Source organism: Pimephales promelas, chromosome 5 (genome assembly GCF_988280905.1).
Source record: "Pimephales promelas chromosome 5, fPimPro1.hap1.1, whole genome shotgun sequence".
Taxonomy (NCBI): domain Eukaryota; kingdom Metazoa; phylum Chordata; class Actinopteri; order Cypriniformes; family Leuciscidae; genus Pimephales; species Pimephales promelas.
The window spans coordinates 24122330-24142781 of record NC_142773.1 but is presented as its reverse complement, the minus strand read 5'-3'; the positions used below and the strand labels follow the sequence as shown (position 1 = coordinate 24142781).

Genomic DNA, 20452 nt, shown 5'->3' with positions numbered 1-20452 from the left:
AAAATAAAAGTTTCTGTTTACATGTGGGTGCACTGTGTATAATTATTTTGTATATATATATATATATATATATATAAATACACATAAATATATATATATATTTATATAAATACACACACATGCATGTATATAAATATATACAAGTATGTGTGTGTATTTATATATATAAAATAATTATACACAGTGTACCCACATATATTATGAAAACAGAAACTTTTATTTTATATGTGATTAATCGCGATTAATCGTTTGACAGCCCTAATATAAATACATATATATATCACTTGTTACATTGAATATTTTTATTATTATTATTTTTGTTTCTTTGTGCTTTAAGTTGCTTTGCATGAAGGATTCTTTAATTAGCTACTATAGCTTTGTGAGTTTGCTTGAGTGAATGTAGAAACACACAATATACCACAATATAACAGCTTTCAGCTCATTCAGGTTAATCAGCATCAGTTAAAAACTGTGTTTGCACTATGTAATACTTGATATGTTTCAGTACATTACACTGCTCTTTGTTGTTGTATATGTGTCAAGTCCATATAGTGTAATGAACCGTGCAAAATTCATAAATTCAAATTCATTTTACTTAGACACATTAATGATGAAGGAGAATATACATGTATATTTGGACATATCATTAAACTTTGAAGACATCTTGAATATATTGTTATTGTTATGTTGTACTAGATTCACATTAACGGGATATTATTGCTATATATGTGCATAGGATTTGCAAAGTATGAAAATGTTACAAATATTTTTCTTGTCAAATCTCTATAGGAACCATTGCTGTTTTTTTGTACACCAGCAGACAGTATCAGTTACACACACCTCGTGATAATGAAAGAAAATGAAATGTTTGTTTGCTGTTCTGTAAGTCTCTGGGATCTGCATGTCCCTGTCACAGACTGTTACACAGTCCTCGATGCTTGAATGAGAATGTTTTCATTGTATTATAAAAAAGTGAGAGAGCACATGCAGCATTGTGTCTCTCTCTGTGCTGAGAGGAGAACAGCACACACCACAGCGTTGTGTGAATGTGTAATCAAGCTCTGAATAAAAACTATGATAAAACAAGCGTAATCTCTGTGCATCTGCGATCTAGCCTCATTTACTATTGTATGGAGAGATTTAGACTTACCATTTACTCATTCTTTGTTAAAAGTGACTCATGTGTGAAAAGAGATACCGAAAATCTGTTGACTCATCCCTGAACTAATGAATCACATTCTAGAACATTCACATAGTGCATTCACCCAGAGGAACATTTGAAGAGTTCAGATGCAAAAGCCTCTAAATGCCATTTGAAATTTTCTTCTTTAATGATGATTTTTATCAAACTTGTATATTTAAGTTCAGTAATTTCACTTAAATGGCAATGAAGATTACCTATTAATTGTTATTTAAGTGAAATTACTGAACTTAAATATACAAGTTTGATAAAAATCATCATTAAAGAAGAAAATTTCAAATGGCATTTAGAGGCTTTTGCATCTGAACTCTTCGTTTATTTACTCAGAGGTCACTTTTTCTCAGCTCAGGAGACTTGGATTGGATTGTTAAGTTATGTTGAATGTGTGAATCACCTTTGCCAGATGTGTTTCTCCTAAAATGAAGACAATTGAATTTAAGAAATGGAATAAAATCAAACGTTGATATACAGAAAGAGTATAGAATATTCAATTGAAAAATCTCCATTTGCTGTATCTGAATTCAATTTCATAAGTCTCTGAAAAAGTCTTGTACGTCTTCAAGTGGTTGCTATTACTCGTGAAATGTCTTGCTTGTTAGTTGGATTATTATTAAAGACGTATCATGTACTTTATCGCAGCCACTTCAACCATTACACATTTTTTTACTTGAATACTTGATTAATCTGTAAGTTAATCTGTATCTATACCCAGTGTGTATTTGCAAGCTTGGAATAACTAGAAAATGTTTAATTCTTTATGAAACAAAAAAAAAAAAACTGAAAAACAAAAGAAAAACATTTAAATATTTTATTCATTTTCATGACTTCTCCTCCAGGTCTAAATTTTCAAGTTGTCCAGAAATCCTGGTTATGCAAAGAAGAACAATGTTAAGGGGGTGAATTAAAAGAAGAAATATATTGTTATTTTGACATTTTGGCTTATGTTATAGCTTATTTAAAGCCCTCTTGAGGCCCTCTGGTGGAGAAACACTGCTGTAGAGTTTGTTCAGCGGGTTTATAGTGCAGCAATCTAAGCAAGGAACCCTAAATAGTGCTTCAGAATCAAGTATCTTTATTTTATTTTATATTTGTCTTTAAAGTTTAAAGTGCAGCATTTTTATTACAATTACAGTGCAATAGGCACACACATTAACCTATCTGTCAGTGTCGTCTAAATAGGAAGAACTGAGGGGTGTGGCCCAGGAACATCCGTGCAAAACTGCGAACTGATTCTCAGTGACCCTATTTCATTTCAAACATTTCCCTACAGTAGACAACAAAGTGGAAGAGTTCACAGAAGAGTTTCGCTGTTCGATATGCCTAGACCAGTGAAAAGATCCAGTGGCTATACCATGTGGGCACAGGTACTGCATAGAATGCATTCATGATTTTTGGGACCAAAAAGATAATTTGGGGGTCTTCAGCTGTCCCTAGTGTGCACAGACATTTAGCCCCAGGCCTTTTCTGAACGATGCCACACTGGCAGATATGGTGGACAAGCCGAAGAAACTGGAACTTCCAGGCAACTCTGAGATTTGTAGCAATTACATGCAAGGTGGTGTAACCTGTGATTTCTGTACAAGTATCAAACAAAAGGCTGTGAAATCTTGTTTGGTATGTTTGGCATCTTACTGCCAAAATCACCTTCAAGCACACAACAAATCTCCTGCCTTGAAGAAACACAAGCTGATTGAAGCCTCTGTGAACCTCAACCTGCAGGAGATGGAGAAGATATGTCCTCATCATCATCAATATTTGGAGATATACTGTCGAACTGATCAACAGTGCATGTCCTTTGTGTGTGATGGAGGACCTCAAAGGTCATGATACAGTACCAGCAGCTGTGGAAAGCACAAATAAACAGGTAAAAAAAAAAATGTTTTCAACAATGTTTTCCTTTTGAGTGTGTAATTTAACAAGATACTTTTTTAACTCAATGGAAGACACAGTAAATTACACTCAGAAGCCAAAATCATTTTCCAGAGGCAATGCACATTTTCCAAAGTGCACTCCAGCTCAATTTGAACAGCTTTCATTGTACAGAAAAGTTGCAACAGAGTAACAGGGACAAAATGTGAGAGAAAGGAGGCATTGATTTGACCAATGTTTTTGAGGCTGTATAATTTATATCTCTGCTGAATAATAAAAGTATTAATTTCTTTAAAAAACAAAAACATCTCACTGACCCCAAACTTTTAAACGGTATGTTCTCTTTCATAGGTTTACTCAACGCTGCGTAGCTTAAGACGCAGTGGGAACGCCCTCCGGGTGTGTCGATTGTCTGCATGGAGCCCTTATAGAATCACGCCAATTCATTGGCTGATGGCGCGGGCGCCGCCCTGACGTTTCTGTGTCATCATATTATATTAGTGCGTGCGCTAACTGCTCCTCCGATTTCTCTACCTTCATGAAGCGGCCATCTTACCCCTTCGATTTCGTTTTTTTTTCTTTTTTTTTCCGAAAAGCAGATGGCGCGCGCACTAATATAATATGATGATGCAGGATGACGCCCTTTTTTTTCACACAAAAAGTGCCGAAAATTTACAGAATAAGCAGCCTAGTGAGTTTTAACAAGACCTTGAATAGGGAAATAAAAGAAAGACTCAAAAATATGAGTAGTTTCTGGAGTAAATACATGCAATAATCTCTGTGTTTACACAGTTTTTGTTTTTTTTTATGCCGGTGCTGGTGTTTTGCATGCGCTCGGCCAATCCGCGAATATAACGTCACAGATAGTTCCTGTAGTTCTGGTTTAGACCCTACTCTGAATAAGGAGCTAAATTAGTTCATCCGAAAGAGTTCCTAAACTAAATTAGTCCCTGCGGTTGGAACACACCAACATCCGGGTACTTCAGCCAATAGTTCTTGGAACTATGAAAGGGTTCCGCAGTGCGAAAGCCCTTAGTGTTCTTCAACTTCTCATCGGATATGTATTTATATGATTTGAATAATAATACACCATGAATAAATATTTTTGACATGCTCTATCCATTTCTCAGATTTCTGCCCGCTGCAACTAAATCCTTTAACAGCCCATAAGGACCTTATTTTGTCCAGTGGGAACAGAGAAACGGCTGTTCAGAGCCAAGAGCAATCCTGTCTCGACCACCCGGAGCGCTTTGATTACTGGTGCCAGGTGCTGGGCACTGAGGGCCTGACAGGCTGCTGCTACTGGGAGGTGGAATGGAGTGGGATGGGAGTAAACATTGCTGTTGCATACACAAACATTGCCAGGAAAGGGGAAAGCAATGAAGCTCACTTCGGTCACAACGACAAATCCTGCATGGAGTTTGTTCTGCGGCAGGAGAGGTAATGCTTTCCGACACAACAGGATTGTCAATAAGATCTCAGAGCCTGGCTCGTCAAAGTTTGGTGTTTATCTAGATCATAGGGCCGGGACACTAGCTTTTTACAGCATTGATGACTATATGACCCTCCTTCACAGAGTTCAGACCACATTCATACAACCTCTCTACCCTGGCTTTGAGTTTGTGAGCTGTGGAGCCTCGATCAAACTGCGTCAGTTGGAGTAAGGCAAATTTGGCATTGAATGAAAGAATGAGTAAAATATTGAAGATAAAATAGATTTACATGAAATATCAACACAAATTATTATTAAGTGTACACAATATTTTTGACCGAGACTCATAAGCCCAGTTTCAAAATGAAAATTTGAATTTTCATGTTGTGGTAAATAACTAGCTAATGGCTAACATTAAAATAATGCAAATATTTTGTACAAATTATATTATTGTATTAATAATAAAGTACTAAATGCTAAAATAAGTAAATTAAAATTTTAAGTGAATTTAGGCATCAAAATGAAATTCGGCACCTAATCAGTATGATTACTTAATTGTAACAGTAATTACATTTTTAAAGATTTTAAAGATTAACTTTAAGTGAGCATTAAATGATGTCAATGGTAATAATTAGACATGTATATATATATATATATATATATATATATACGTATAAGTAGCCTACCATTTGTCAACATTATATATATATATATATATATATATATATATATATATATATAATGTTGACAAATGGTAGGCTACTTATATATTCTATACTCCTAATCGTAAAACTATGCAAAATATTTTTTTCCAACCAAACACATGTGACACATTTATATCCATGATGATGTCTTTCCATTTAAACTACTACACACTGTGAATTGCTGTTATTTCTGTCCATGGAATGTCCCTTGAGGCTAATATTGTCTGAATGCCTTTACACTTTCTCTGTCAGTTCTGATTAAAATTGTCAGTAAATCCAAATAAAATAAAATACATTATGTTTATCATTATATTTTCTTTGCCTTTCAGAGTCAACCTCATTCTTCACAACGCAGTCTATTTCCTTTGATATTTTATGGCATTTAGCGTGTTTTAACAATACAAGCACTCGAATAAATGGCGCACTATTGCAAGCCATTTTTACACTTAATCCTTAAAAAGTACCAGAATCTATTTTTATGCTACTAGTACTTATTCACTAGCTACTAGTGCTTTAGGTACTAGTGCCTATTCTTCAGACACTTCTTTTTCTTTAAGTAATAGTACCTTTTAAAAAATATTTTAGATACTAGTTTGTATTTATTAGACAAGTACTTATTCCAGTAGTGTCTAGTATTTAATTATACTTAATTATACTTGCCAAGAAATTTAGAACTAGTACTTGTTTTTTTTCCTTAAGAGGGACTAGTACTTTTTTAAATTTTAATTTCTGCTTAGTATGAAAATAATACATTGAATATTAATGAACCAACAACATATAAGAGAGAACTTAGACATAAACAGAAATACAGAGATGGCACTAGAGGTGATATGAATGTAATCTTTTTTAAAATTATTATTCTTAAATTATTATTATTAAAATTACACACACACACACACAGACACAACACTGTAGTAACAATGTTGCCAGTATTACTGTAAAAAAAAAAAAAAAAAAAAACATTAAAAAATGGTAAGGTCTAACAGTGTGATCAACTCTAAAACTCTTGTCATGTTTTCTCTCAGCTTCTACAGGAAGAACACGACACTTGAACAGCAACCAAAGCTTTACAGACAAAATAACAGAAATAGCGACATCTGGTGGCTAAATTAATTTAAAATATATTATGTTAACAGTTGTAGGACTCCCTATTGCCTCTCTTACCAAACGTGCATGCTCTCCCTGAAGTAGATGAGCTCACTCTTCTAATTTACATAGGCCCTAATAAATACACTTTTGTAAATACTGTATTATAATCTATTATAAAATCTAATCATTTGTAGAAAGATAGGCTAGCAATTAAAACATGATTACATGTATTATAATAGAATATAAACAACATTGATATGTTTGTTAACTTAGTACATTTGGGCAACCTAAGACTGGCATTTCTCATCTATTTTTCCAGGTGTATTTCTCATCCCTTTTGGCTGCCTGCAGAAATCCCGGCTGTCCCTCAATGAATGCTTTAAACTCCAAGCATGATCATTTAAAGTTTAATCTCACTTTTTACTTAGTAAGTAACTTTTCTCTTTTCACCCAGTCTGAGTTGTAGGTTTTAAATCATTTTTTCTTTGACACTTGTGGCTCATCCGATTTTGTTGTGTTATATCCTCCTTGTCCGTCTCTCCGGCTCCCCCTATTTCACAAAACTAAATAGGTAAATAGAAAGTTTTAAAAAAGCTAGCTACCAACTGAACTCGCACTGATTAATTGATTAATTCAGGTGTGCCTGACCTCAGTAGTCACGGCAACAATAATCAGACACACCTGAATTAATCAATTTGACCAATAATGGCAGACAGGAAACAAGGAGCTGGCGTAAGTTCAGGAAGTAGTGCAGCTGTGCATAAAGCCCATTCGTGTCCAAAAGCCCAAAGAACACATTTTCCGGGACTGTCGCTCAAAGAGAACATTCCCGGGAAAACAGGGACAGGTGGCAACCTGAATGATGTTTGGGATAACCAGTGTAACTGAGGAACACATCCGGGGTCCATACGGTCCACGAAGTCACCGATGTGGTTTCAGACCAAGATAGTTTACCAGCGCCAGTTTCGGGCTGAAAATATGCTGGCAGTCCACCAAGATGCGGCCCTGTTTATTTTGGAACAACACAACATTCCCACAAGACAGATTTTAGCATATACTGAGGTGATTCAGATTAATTATACTGATTTACAACTGAGATTAAATTATTTGCTTACCAGCTCCACAACCTGAGGTTATATTAAATCCAGATTTTTTTTAAAGGTCAAGTTGCATTAAATGCCTTATTTTTGTTAAATCTTTTGCTTATCTCCTGGACTGTGCAAAGCTATTTTTTTTACTGAAGCTGAATGAACTCATGGTCGTCAGAACTACTGTAATGAAATTTCTGGAGTTCCTGCTTTACCCTCTCACCCATTGCCATCTATTACTGAAACATTCAAACTAAATTTGGACATTGAGAAGTTGAGAACAATCTTGTACTTACCCTCACTGTCACTGTCTCATGGTGCTCCCACGGTCACTGTGATTTTGCCAAAGACACATTTTGTTGGAACAACGTTCCTGTCCGAAAATGCAGTCCTAACCCTATCCCTACCCGTAAACCTAACCACACTCTAAAAAATGCTGGGTTATTTTAACCAAATGTGGGGTAAAATATGGACAAAGTCAAACATTGGGTTAAAAATGTAATTTAAAAACGTAATCCAATGGCTGGGTTTGGCCATATTTTACCCAAAATTGGGTTAAAGCAACCAGCATTTTTTGGTGTAGCTCATAAGTTATCGCTAAAATCAGGGAAATAGGTAAATAACAGATAACCCTAGGAATCAGGAAGATGTTGCACTTGAATCATGTTAACAGCGCTTCCACAGTAGGATATTTTTTTTTTTTTAGAAATGGAACAAGTATAAATGGAACTAATAAGTATTGTTGTCATTTATGAATCAAAATATTATTTTAAAAATGGTACGCCAATTAACTTCCACTAGGGTGCTACTCTCTTGTCGTATTCCACTCAGTCTATTACATTGTCAACCATGACAGAAACGAGTCATAACTCACAAGTCCACATTGTCTTCCTACAATTCAGTGACTATGAATTCAATGATTATAAAATTTGATATTCTCCCTTTACAAATATTTAGATGATTGAGGGTTTTAATATTTCCTGTGTGGGGTCAGGGGTGAAGAAGTCACATTTAAACTACCAAGACACTGTGTACAAAGGACATGTTCAGTGGTCCCACAAATAGACAGCAACAATTAAGGCAGTTTTCCAGATAAAAAAAAAAAAGGAAATGGGGAAAATATTAAGGTTTTGTTTAACATTACCTGATCGTTAAATTAATTACCCCCATAAATTGACCATTTAGAGGATCAAAACATAGTAATATAATGATAATTTATTTTGCATACAGATTAAAAACATTAGTTCCGTTCAAATATGCAGTCAGGAAGCAGTAACAGGTACATACTTACAACTGTATGCCTGCCTTATGTTTTACCACAGATTCCCCACTGAAGTAGCGGCGCAGTCTTTATTATTATTGCCATATTTTAGCAATATACCATAAAAAATTATACAGAAAATGTTGATATGATATTATCTATACACTGATTATCATTGAACTACAGCTGAGAGGATGTTGTCATCCGGGTCGACTGTCCATGTGTGACTCCATCTGAAAGGATCTGATATCCTCTCCAATGAATTCAGTCACTGCAGGGATGAAAAATTATGGTAGAAATCATTTAATTGATTGATACAGATCTATCATGAGACTCTGGTTCTACTTAGCAAATCTCATAATGATTATCCATTTCAAGTTGTAAATAAAAAATGTATGATGCCTTAAATTCACTTGTAGCATTTAAAATGACTGAATTTAGTTTTTAGTGTTTTATTTAAAAAACTTTTTTTTTTTTTTTTTACAAAATAGAATAGAATTTAATATAGGCCTTTTATTGGTTATTGGTCATAACATGGCTTATTGGTATCTATATACTGACATTCAGTATCATTAAATATTATAATAATATAATGTTTTACATTCAATAATACTTAATACAAAATATTACATTATTGTAATTTACCATTATCTACAAAATTATATAATAATAAATGATTATTTATATGATTACACTACCATTGAAATGTTTGTGGTCATTTAGATTTGAAAGAAGTATTTTATGCTCAACAAGGCTGCATGGCTGCATGTATGTAATAAAAAATACTGTAAAACAGTAATATTGTGAAATACTGTTACAGTTTAAAAGAACTCTGTTCTATTTGAATACATTTTAAAATGTTATCTATTCCTGTGATGGCGAATCTGAATTGTCTGCATCATTACTCAGTGTCACATGACACTTCAGAAATCATTCTAATATGCTGATTTGGTGCTCAAGAAACATTTCTTATGATTATCAATGTTGAAAACAGTTGTGCTGCTTAATATTTTAACTAAAACAAAAGAAAAGCGTTTTATTTGAATGTATGCCTTCTTGCAGAATAAAAAAAATTCTGTAAAGATATATGAGAAAAAGCTTATGTGATACTGTCTGCAACACTTTATTAGAGGTCAGAGCAGCACATGATGTTTGCGAAGAAGCATATTTGAATTTTTTTAGACAAATATATTTGTATAGAATATGAATATGAGCAATTAACTGGTTATTAGACCATGGACCATAGCATGAAGTCTGAAAAGTCTGAATTTTAATATCAGTGCATCCCTAGCATCACACATAAAATCAATCATACCCACCTTCCTCTAATGTGATATGTTGCATCGGTGAAGGGCCCGTAAAGTCCGGGGGTCCCTCCAACTTCAGGCTAGAAGCGTTGTCTCTTTCAGCGGGGCGCATCTGGTGCTCCCAGCTCTCGTATTGGCCGTATGGGGGTGGACACAGGTCCTGATAGTGGCTAGTACTTGAAGGAGGCGAGGAGCACATCTCTTGGGGGCAAGGACAGTGTGGATATGGGGAGTGAGAGAGCGGAGGAAGAGGTGAGGTGGAGATCGGACTGCTGGCAGGGAACGGGCTCAGAGAACAAGAGTGCGAGGGAGAAGGTGAAGAGGACAGATAGGGTGAGTCGAGCCACGGAGACGGGGAGGGGGAAAGAGGTTGTGAGGCTCTTGGGTACATAGGAGGAAGAAGCTCTGTGAAACCCAGCTCCAGGCTCTCAAAGCTAGGATGCCTTTCGGTCAGGGCACCGCGACCTCCACCGTCCTCGTTAACCTCTGGTTTCCGACAGTAGTCCTCCTGGTAGCCGTGCAAGGAGTAAGTGTACTCGCTGGGATACGGAGGGAGGTGGAAAGACATGCTTCTGTCATCTATGGATAGGTCTGACCTCATGTCGACAGTACTGCCGCTCTCCATAGGGCAAAGCGTCACCCCTTCCAGGGGCAAGATGGAGGGACGGGATAGGAGTGGATCCTCCTCTTTAAACATGACTAGAAAATTAGGAAAACACACAAGCCAAGATGGACTTATTATGACAAATAGTGACTTTTCCTGTCCCCATCTACCAGATTTTCCCTCCCTTGAATTCACAACAGTGGCTCAGCTGGTTTTGCATTAGAAAATATATTTTATCTACTTACATGGAGATGTATAACATGACATTAAAGATGTACCATGGCATTCAGATTATTTTATATGTAATATTAAATAATGTAATTTATTCCTGTGATGGCAAAGCTGAGTTTTCAGCAGCCTCATCAGTGTCACATGATCAGGAAACACTATTTCAATGCTAAAAACAGTTGTGCTGCTTAATATTTTTGTCGATTTTTGTGATACATTTTTTTCAGGATTCTTTAATGAACAAAGTTTATTTAGAACAGTTGACATTTTCTGTAACATTAGAAATGTTTTACTGTCACTTTTGATCAGTTTAATGCATCCTTACTGAAAAAAGAGTAATTATTCAAAATATGAATTTCTTAAAAAAATAAGAGAAATACATTAAAATTGCTCTTCTGTAATGCTACCTGGAAGACTTTAATGGAGTTCAAAACAGCACATGAGGCTTGAGTTGAATACGTTTTTAGATTATGAAAGAGAACAGGTTCTTTATTACACATGGCATGCAAAAGACATATTCTGCATTTCTTGTCAACAGCACCGATTAATACCATGTGCAGAGGGATTCCACCATGTAAAAACACAGCTCACTGCTGCCTCTGTAACACTCACTGGGCAGATATTTAAAGCAGTGTGTGCTGCTCCTCTTCCTCTTCCCATTGGACACGTACAGGCAGACAGATACTGGGTGGTTCAGTGAAAGATCATTATAGGCTGGCACTCGTACACACAGCAAATTCTGGACCATAAGTAAATATAGACAGAATTAGTCCATTTCCTTTTAAGTTCTACACAGAGTCTAACTCACAGAGTCATAATTAAGGTATGGTTGATTTACCTCATTGCTTTTGTCCCTGTCCACATGTGCCTCCTCCTCCCATTGGACTTTGCCATCTAGAAATAAATAATAAAAATAAATACAACAACAACGTTAATTTTGTGATATTATGGTGTTTTCTTCCTTATGCGCTCTTGTAAGCTATAATGTACACTATCATTCAAAAGTTTGGGGTCTCTTATTCTAATTAATGCTCTTTTTTATTTTTTTTTTATACAATTTTCTATTTTAATACATTTTGTAAAGTAATTTATTCCTATGATGAAAAATATACATTTACTCTCGTCTTTAGTCAACCATGTGATTCCCTGTTTGTCATGTGATCCTGCCATGTGTCTTGTCATTGGACAATATGATGCATGCCAGGCCAGTAGTTGATGTCACTTAGACTGAACATGTAATATGGGTTTCAACCATTTCACAAATTCTCGTTTTTGTAGTTTACATGATGACAAAAACAGTATTGTTTTCAAAAATTTGAAACTCGTTTCAAAATGCTGTTGTCGGGTAATTAAAAAAATATTCCAGTTATATTCGAAAAAGATGTAGTAGGTGTAAAGAAAAACAGCTTAAAATAATTCTTGTAGGCATTATTGTAGGCCTACTCGAATACCTGATCCTCTCTCCATAAAGAAGACTCTGGAGGTGGGTAGAAAGTTAGTCCCACCAAGAAGCAGTTCCTCCCCTCCCTCTGTTGAACAGGAAGTAAGACTGACAGACTCCACTACAGGAAGCTCCTGTGCAGAGCGCTGTGCTGCAGGCAGAAACAAGCATACACTTAAGCCTAAATTTGAGTGAACAAATAAGGATTGTTGAGTGGGTACTAAATGATGCTGGTATTTTAGAGAAAATTGTGCTTAATTTATAAAAAGAAGTTTCATTTAAAAAAAAAGGAAAAAGATAAAAAATTTAATTGACTTGATGTTTGAAACAGTTTATGTATGCTCATCAAAATCGCTTTTAAAAAGTGTATAGGTGTATAACTTGCACATAGGAGTTGCAGTTAAACTTCACTCACAGCATTCAATGGGTAAAGAGGCCACCTGCAGGGCTAAGACTCGTCCTGGGGGGACGATGGGTGGAGATAGAGGGAGGTGTGTGCGGAACACCAAGCGCACTCGAGTGTTCTTTCTTCCGACATCCGTCTCTCCTTTCCGGAGTTCAATGTCGGAGTTCCTCAGCTTTAGAATACCTGCACAGTCAATTCTGGGAGGCAATCACAGGAATTCATGTATGAGCACTTGCTGAGGTGTTTATGACATTTAATCAGAGGTCAAATATCTCTTTCTCACAGGGCAGTCATGTTGTTCTCCGGGTTGAGTGGGATGTCCAGGAGTTTGGTGCCAGCCTGGATGCTCTCCTGACTAGCTGTGCCTACCATCTTCCCTGTTACTCTGTGTGAGAGACAAGTACATCACATGTCAATCCATGGATCAACCAAAAACTCTTTTGTTCAATACTGTGAAATATCACAGAGATTACCTATGTATTTGATAAAAAGGATGAGGACGTATTGATCTGTCATCAGCAGTTCCTACGAACACCTGTAAGGAGAGCGGCTGTCTCTCAGTGTAACCTACGAGCTGGATGACAGAGAGAAATGAGCAAAAAAATTGACATCAATTCAATTATTTCAAATAATATTATCTATACTCTATATCTAATTATCTATTTTCTAAATACAGTAATACAACAGAGAATTACACACACACACTTGTGTATCCTGTAAATTTTCATATATAATATGTATATGTACGTATATACACAATAACACTTACAAGGAAAGTCACGCACCTATGAAGTAACAGCACATACTCTACAGGTTTGTACATTAATTATAGTTTATTAGCATTACCTTCACCACTGGATGGCCTCCAGGTGATGCCTTTACTGCTCCTCGACTTCCTTCAGTTTCATAATGAGCGCGATGGTGTGGTCTGGGTTGTACCTCTATACGCAGTTCATACTGGTCAAACTGTGAAGGAAGTGGCCAGTCAAGCGGCGGCAGTGCATTGGATCTGTGGAAGTATTAAGGAAGCAGAGTTGATTATCTAAGACATTATTCTGATTTCTATCAGAATGTAAATCTAAAGTAGAGAGCAAAAGAGTAGGCTTACTATACTACATTTTATCACATGACCTCAGTATGTTGCATATTTATTTCAGCAAATTGTACAAGTTTGTAATCTTGGAAATTTTTAGTAAAAATGTCATAACTTTTAACAGTCTGATTAAATAATCAGTTAAGAAAGTGGATCATGACTCTCTCATAACATCATTGATATTGCTTCTATTTTATCCATCACACTGGAAATGAAATGTCAAATTAAATTGAGGGATACAAAATTTCACAGTATTCCAAAGTACTTATTTTTTATACTTTTAGCATTTCTGCAGTATACAATATGTATACTGTCAATAAAATTCTGTATTATTCACTGAATACCCGAATGACCTACAACATTTGGCAGAATCCTCAGTATACAAAAAGAGCTAATTGCATGGAATCCTAAAATTAATTTTTTTTTTTTTAAATAATCAATTTATAAATGATAGATAGATGGATGGTCTAAAATTATTATTTTTTTAAATAATCAATTTATAAATGATGGATGGTCTAAAATAGATAGATAGATAGATAGATAGATAGATAGATAGATAGATAGATAGATAGATAGATAGATAGATAGATAGATAGATAGATAGATAGATAGATAGATAGATAGATAGATAGATAGATAGATAGATAGATAGTATAACAAAATGTAGTATAACAAAATGTGTCAATAAAGAAAAGAATTGTTTAACACTTTACAATAAGGTTTTCTTAGTTAACTACATTAGTTAACATGAAGTTAATGCACTGTGAAAATAACATGAACAAACAATGAACAGCTGAAATTTCATTAACCAAGACGAACAAATACAGTAACCAATACAGTATATTACTCATGGTTATACCATGTTAGTTAATACATTAACTAACATAAACAAATGAAACCTTATTGTAAAGTGTTACCAAAAAATTGCCTAGCCTGTGCCTTGCCTATCTTTAAACTTAAATTATTTAAAAACATCAATGTATCATACTGCAGTTGAAACGTTTGGGTACTGTAACTGTTTCAAATACTATTTTAAATATCAGGTAGTATTCTTTTCTAAACAACTCCTTAATCTAAAAATGAAACATAAGAGGTGTGTGCTAACCTAAAGAGAGGACTGTGAGCGCTGGCCCTGGTTCTGCCCCAGCCCAGAGCAGGAGGCACAGACAGGTAGTCCATCCCTAGTGTGGGGGCATCCCTTCTCAGCTGAGCGACCTCTGGGGGAGGGCAGGTAGAGTTCTGAATGTGGATAAGCTCTGGTTCGATATCTCTTGATGACACCTGGATTGGCACACAGATTGTGATTGTGAACACCCAGAAACCAGCAAGATAGTCACGTGACAGAGACAATTCTTCAAATAACAAATGAATTTCTCTGTTTGATTACCAAGAATAGACCATCAGTGAGTTTAAGGATTTCAAGAGGATCACCTGTTCCAGGGAGGTTTTCCTGGTCTTCTGTGGGATGTTGAGCTCACAGCTCGCTGGAGCCTGAGACTGAGCCGAGTTTTCTCCCGCGTCTGGGAGGGAAGAGATATCCTCAGAGTAGCTGCTTCTGCGGGAGGTACTGGGGGAGGCCATTGGGGAGTTCCTGCGCTTTTTGCCCCCAGGAGACGTAGGGCGCGAGGAGGGCAATAGGCAGAAGTGGGCAGCAGCTTCATTCAGCTCCTCCTCCTCCACCAGGAGAGAATCACAGCTGGAAGCTGGACTCAGCCATCCACGAGATGAGGAACTGGAAGCAGGGCTGGGGCTGGGGCTGAGGGAACCTGCCCCTGTCATGACATCACGGTAGGTATCCAGCAAGGGCAGGAATAAACGCTCCCTGTCCCAGCCACCCCCACTATCCCAGTAACTTCCCCTCGCTGGGCCTGAGTCATCTTCAGGGGAGATAGTGGTGATCTGGATACTAGGGCACTCAAGCACTCTAGAATCTGATACCTAAAATAATTGTGATATTGTTAAACTACCACAACAGCGCTGCAACACAACTAATGAATCTACAGCATGACCAAAACAGACAGCACTGTTGTCCTCTATATGAATGAATGCAGTTCTTTTTCGTGAATCAAAAATATAAAGCGCAATCAGTGTCCGGATTCCCGAACTATGTGACTTTTATGCACGTTACTTTTAGTAAATCAAACACATAGAGTTCACAACTACCTAGTTTTTAAATCAGTGTAGTTACTGACTATGCAGTGCTATTTTGTATTATTTATATACTATTATAGCATTTATTATTATCTGGAATTAGCTTTTATTTGAATATTATTTAGTTCTTTTTTAAACTTGAATAACTGATTGTTTGTTTAATATTGTTGTATAGCAAAAGGCTAATGTGGAACTACATTTATACTGCCTCTATAATGTGAAAGTCAATTAAAAAGTCACACTTTTTTAAATGTTATATTATTTGAACAAATAAGATCAAATAAATAAATAATAATTATAGCTTTTCTCAAAATTTGACAATGGAATTGCATTTCGCCCCCCAAAAAAGAACTAAAAGAATCATTAATGGAACCATTAAGGAACCCGAATTATTATGAGGAATCCGAAGCGGAACCAGAGTTTTTTTTTTTTTTGATTCTACATTCTATTTGCAACCCTGTTTATTACATGTTTTTGAATTTCAAAGAAAAGGCTCTTGCTTTTATCCATCAGAACAAAATGGAACATAGACAAACATGTTTTGTTTTGGATAATAATTTGCACATGAATGACATACAATATGGCTAGAAACATTTATTTAATTCTGGTTTTGTATTGATTTTAAAAGTTTGAGGACACTAAAATTTAATTTGAACTCTGACATTAATCTACAGACCTTATGTGCCAAAATAAAAAAAAACATCCAGGTCAGGTCCTGGCAACCGATTCTGCTCACAATAAACATTACTGGGCAACAAAAATGAACTCCTGAAATTAAAACCAGACATCTGGATTTATTTTGTCATAATTAATCACAATGTGTAACATTATCCTAGTATCATGATGTTCTAGAAATCTACAATTCAGCCAAATGTGCTTCCCACCTGTATTGATCTTGCTGGCAGACTCTCGTAAGTGCCACTGAACTCCCTGACTAATGCCCGCCTGGGGGGTGGCGAATGCATCCCAGCTCTGCGGCCGGCTGACTGTGGAGGCAAGGGGATACCCATGGGCTGGACAGCCTGTGTGGAAGTCAAGTGGGTATCTGGTGGCAAAAATAAAAGATTATTGTACATAGCAAATCACATGCTTTTTGAGCTGCAAGTATGTGCATATGGGATAAACAATTGCTGAAACATGAGACACGAGGCCACTCAATAGAAAATCATAACAAACACAGGGAAGCCTTTGTGGAAACGTCATTTATTATTTCCACAAGTACACACAGACTTGTTTACCTCAGAACACATCCACAAGGTTTTCCAAATGGGGTGATTTCTGAAATCTCTCAACTCTCAAAACTACAATCTGCCGCACCAAATCATTAGCATAGCAATGACAGTTTTACACAAAAATGCCACAGTTTCATTAGTTTTTTTTTTCTTGAGGATGCTTTTTTGTTCCCACCCTTGTACTTCAGAATAATTCATCTTAATAATTTAGGATTTTAGCTTAAATTAAAACTTAAAACACATTTGTTTGAAAGAATATTTCAAATATTATAAAAGCTAAGATACTTTAAAATCAACTTATCGCACTGGTAAAAGCCCTCGTTTGCAGGCACTACTCTATTGTTGTTGTAAACTATGATTAACAAATCAAATGTTTGTAGGGGCAATTCTAAAGTTCAAAAGTAAAAATGTAGAACCTACTCAGCAAGGTCTAATCTTTAAAGTTGTTAATATGATGTAGGTCACAAGTAAATGAATAATTATATATGGCAACACTTAAGAACGTAGTAAACATCTGAAGAAAGCACTTGCGGTAAAAGGCAGCAAAGTGATGCGGTGTGTGTGGACGGAAACCTGAGGTGCATGTTTCTACAACTTCATGCCAATATGAAGGCAGAGGATGGGTGTACAACAGAATGTGTGCCAGGAGGGGGAAACAGGGCAGGGAAAAGGAGGGAATATTGGAGGGAGGTATCTAAATGCATGCTCAGTAAACAGAGATTGAGGGTTCGGGTCCAGATGGCAGCTGTTAACTCTGCTCACACGCACAGATGATTAAAAACACATTGTGCTGTGCTCCACACTTACCCATAAACACACGCACACTTCAGCAGATAAAACTTAGTTACATGGGCAGTGACTCAGAGTACATGTAAGAATGTAACATGTAAGAATTCTTTAGAAAATGTCCATGTTTTGTGCCTTTTTTAGAAGACATTCAAAAAGTCTTCTAAAATATGCACAAAAAGTGTACTGCCAATGGGTCAATGACAAATAAGAATCAAGTTCATGTATTTAAAAAAATATTAAACATTTTTTCCACAAAAAAAAAAAAATATTGAAGTAAGAACTATATATAAAAATTTCAACTGGTCAAACCATCATCATGTAAAAAAATATACTTTCCTTCCACCTATAATTCACCAGTGTCCACAACGCATCGTTATTTTTAAAAATGTTTTAAACACGTGAATGTAAAAAATATTGTATTCTAAATGTCTGAGCCGTGACTGTATATTATGACCTGAACAAAGTGTTTCCTTTCATAAAAGGTAAAAAAATCTTTTTGACCTGCATGGACACAGCCATGAAGGTCTTCACTGTTTATGATTTTCTTGTCACATGACAACAAAATGATTTGCCAGATAAACTTTTTTTCTTCTTCAAAATATTAGTATTATATTAATGCAAAATCGCTTCACAGCACATTTAAATAATAATAATGCGCCAAACAACATGTGCCAACTTTTTTATAGATGGATGGTTATTTATGAGGTTTTGAGTTGTTCAGTTAGTTACACCACCCAGACATTTTTGACAACTATAACAGATATATTTTCTGAAAATTCAGAAAATGAAAATATGTTCATTAGTCCCATATAAAATGTATGTATTTGTTTGAATTGAATTTGTATGTGTTTTGAATAACATGCGTCACCTCATCGAGTCATTTAGACCTACACACACAGACACAGACACACACAAGATAGGCTACATACATACAGGGCCGGGCAAAGACCATTTGAGGGGAAATTGTGTGTATTGGGCATATTCAGTAGGATTCTGATATAATGACTGAAACTGAAACTGTCTGTTACTTTAAGCAAACTATTATAAATCAAATGACTGCTCAAGGGGATAAAAGTTATAATTTCATTTAAATTATGATTTACGGTTTTTGCACCTAAAACATCGGTTACCAGCCTAGATCTATAACCTCTCATATGCACAATCTCTATTTCCACCCTTCCATCTTTCACACATACCGGCTGGCTCATGATGCGTCTGGCCGCTCTCGGTCTCCTCTGGGCCGCAGCGGCTCTGGCGCGGCGGATCCTCCTCGAACACGAGCTTGAACTCGAACTCTCCCTCCTCCCATCCCGAGCCCGGCGCGGCCCCCATCTCTGTCTCCGAGAAAAGTACGACCGAGACCGCGACAGAGAAATCACTGACCCCCTCTCACTTCTCAATATCGTCTCCGTCTAAAACTAATGGGAGCCATACAGCTTTTCCAGAATATCACTGTGCGCGATCCACGTTCTCCTTCGTGTGCCTTCCTTGTATGAGGCTACATTAAAGAATTAAAAGTTATCCTCAAGTTGAAGTATCACATTTGCATTGACCATTTTTTTATTTCCGTATCGCTCTTGCTGTTTAACAGTTGCACATCTCTTTATCTATCCTTTTCTTCCCTGTAGATTGGCTTGCGATTTCCGTGACAGTCTGTTATTATAACTTCATCTCACGAACTTCCATCGTCCAGAACAGTCCATATTCAAAGATTCAAGTCCCACATACGTTCACGTTCAATAACAAATACCCGTAGAATTTACATTCATACCATCACCCCTCCACCAGCATAGAACAAAAAGTTATATGTAGTTCTTTTTCGTTCTTTACCCTTAATTGCCTTTGGGCGGGTTCCTCAGTACCGTTACTCTCTCCCAATTGGCTATTTGACTTGTCAATCAACAGATCTTAACTTTACATGCCCGCTTTTGCTGCAAAGTGTGTTGATTGGTCAGTGAGTACAACTACATATTTTGGAGTGAACTGTGTGAAGTATAACTTTATGATACCCACAAGAATCTATTCCAACACACATTTTTTAAAAAGCAGAAGCACGTTCTCTAGAGAATTCCCTGGACAGACACCGGCAAAAGTCTTGTCTGGCAAACAGGTTCTGAGAAAAACATATTTCATATTTCTTTTCCACATGTTTAAACATAGTGGCTATTTTTGTTTTAGACAAGACACTGATGCTGAAAGTTTGTCCATCTATGACGCCATAACTACAGTCATTCTCTCTCTCTATTTCCCTCTCACTCTCTCTCTCTCTTCCCCTCATCATACTTTCCCCATTCTATGTCCCTCCCCTTCCTTTTCCCCAACTCTTTATCCCAGTTCTCCCTCCTTTCCCTCCCCCTGTAAGATCTGTTTCTCATTATCCTCTGTAGTCTGCACTCTGTCTGAAACGGGAGATGAAAAACTTAAATAAACATTTTCTCTCTCTCCCTCTTTCTGCTTTCTGACAATTCTCACAATAATTATCTTTTGTCTTATTTTAAAGCTTGTCTCGAGTTTGATGCTTAGAAGTGAGCTTTCCATGGCATCTATTGCTTGATAA

General features: G+C 36.3%; 3 protein-coding genes across 3 annotated transcripts; 2 read left to right on the top strand and 1 right to left on the bottom strand.

The window, feature by feature from the left end:
• The first annotated feature begins 2021 nt into the window (after window positions 1–2021).
• Window positions 2022–3104, top strand: LOC120465047 (E3 ubiquitin/ISG15 ligase TRIM25). The gene is given in 3 exon segments (XM_039654619.2): window positions 2022–2037; window positions 2472–2988; window positions 2990–3104. Coding segments are annotated over 3 exon segments (648 nt in total).
• Window positions 3105–4074: 970 nt separating this feature from the next.
• On the top strand, window positions 4075–4834 carry ftr66 (finTRIM family, member 66). Its single transcript, XM_089131694.1, is given in 3 exon segments — window positions 4075–4090; window positions 4201–4484; window positions 4486–4834. Coding segments are annotated over 3 exon segments (549 nt in total). The 3' UTR covers window positions 4735–4834.
• Window positions 4835–8578: 3744 nt separating this feature from the next.
• Window positions 8579–19721, bottom strand: nfatc4 (nuclear factor of activated T cells 4). Its single transcript, XM_039654532.2, has 13 exons — window positions 19092–19721; window positions 16759–16919; window positions 15155–15661; window positions 14829–15004; window positions 13477–13639; window positions 13104–13204; window positions 12914–13015; window positions 12640–12827; window positions 12235–12375; window positions 11622–11677; window positions 11396–11522; window positions 9964–10650; window positions 8579–8915 (listed from the first exon to the last, which is right to left on the bottom strand). The coding sequence occupies exons 1-13, from the start codon at window positions 19225–19227 to the stop codon at window positions 8845–8847; spliced, it is 2616 nt and encodes an 871-aa protein (XP_039510466.2). The 5' UTR covers window positions 19228–19721; the 3' UTR covers window positions 8579–8844.
• Window positions 19722–20452: the final 731 nt, after the last annotated feature.

Coding starts and splice junctions, on each gene's coding strand:
- nfatc4 (XM_039654532.2), bottom strand. CDS start 19,227: ATGGGGGCCGCGCCGGGCTCGGGATGGGAGGAGGGAGAGTTCGAGTTC. Junction 15,662..16,758: donor TGCCAGCAAGATCAATACAG/GTGGGAAGCACA, acceptor CAATTATTTTAG/GTATCAGATTCTAGAGTGCT. Junction 8,916..9,963: donor ACATATCACATTAGAGGAAG/GTGGGTATGATT, acceptor TCATCCCTGCAG/TGACTGAATTCATTGGAGAG.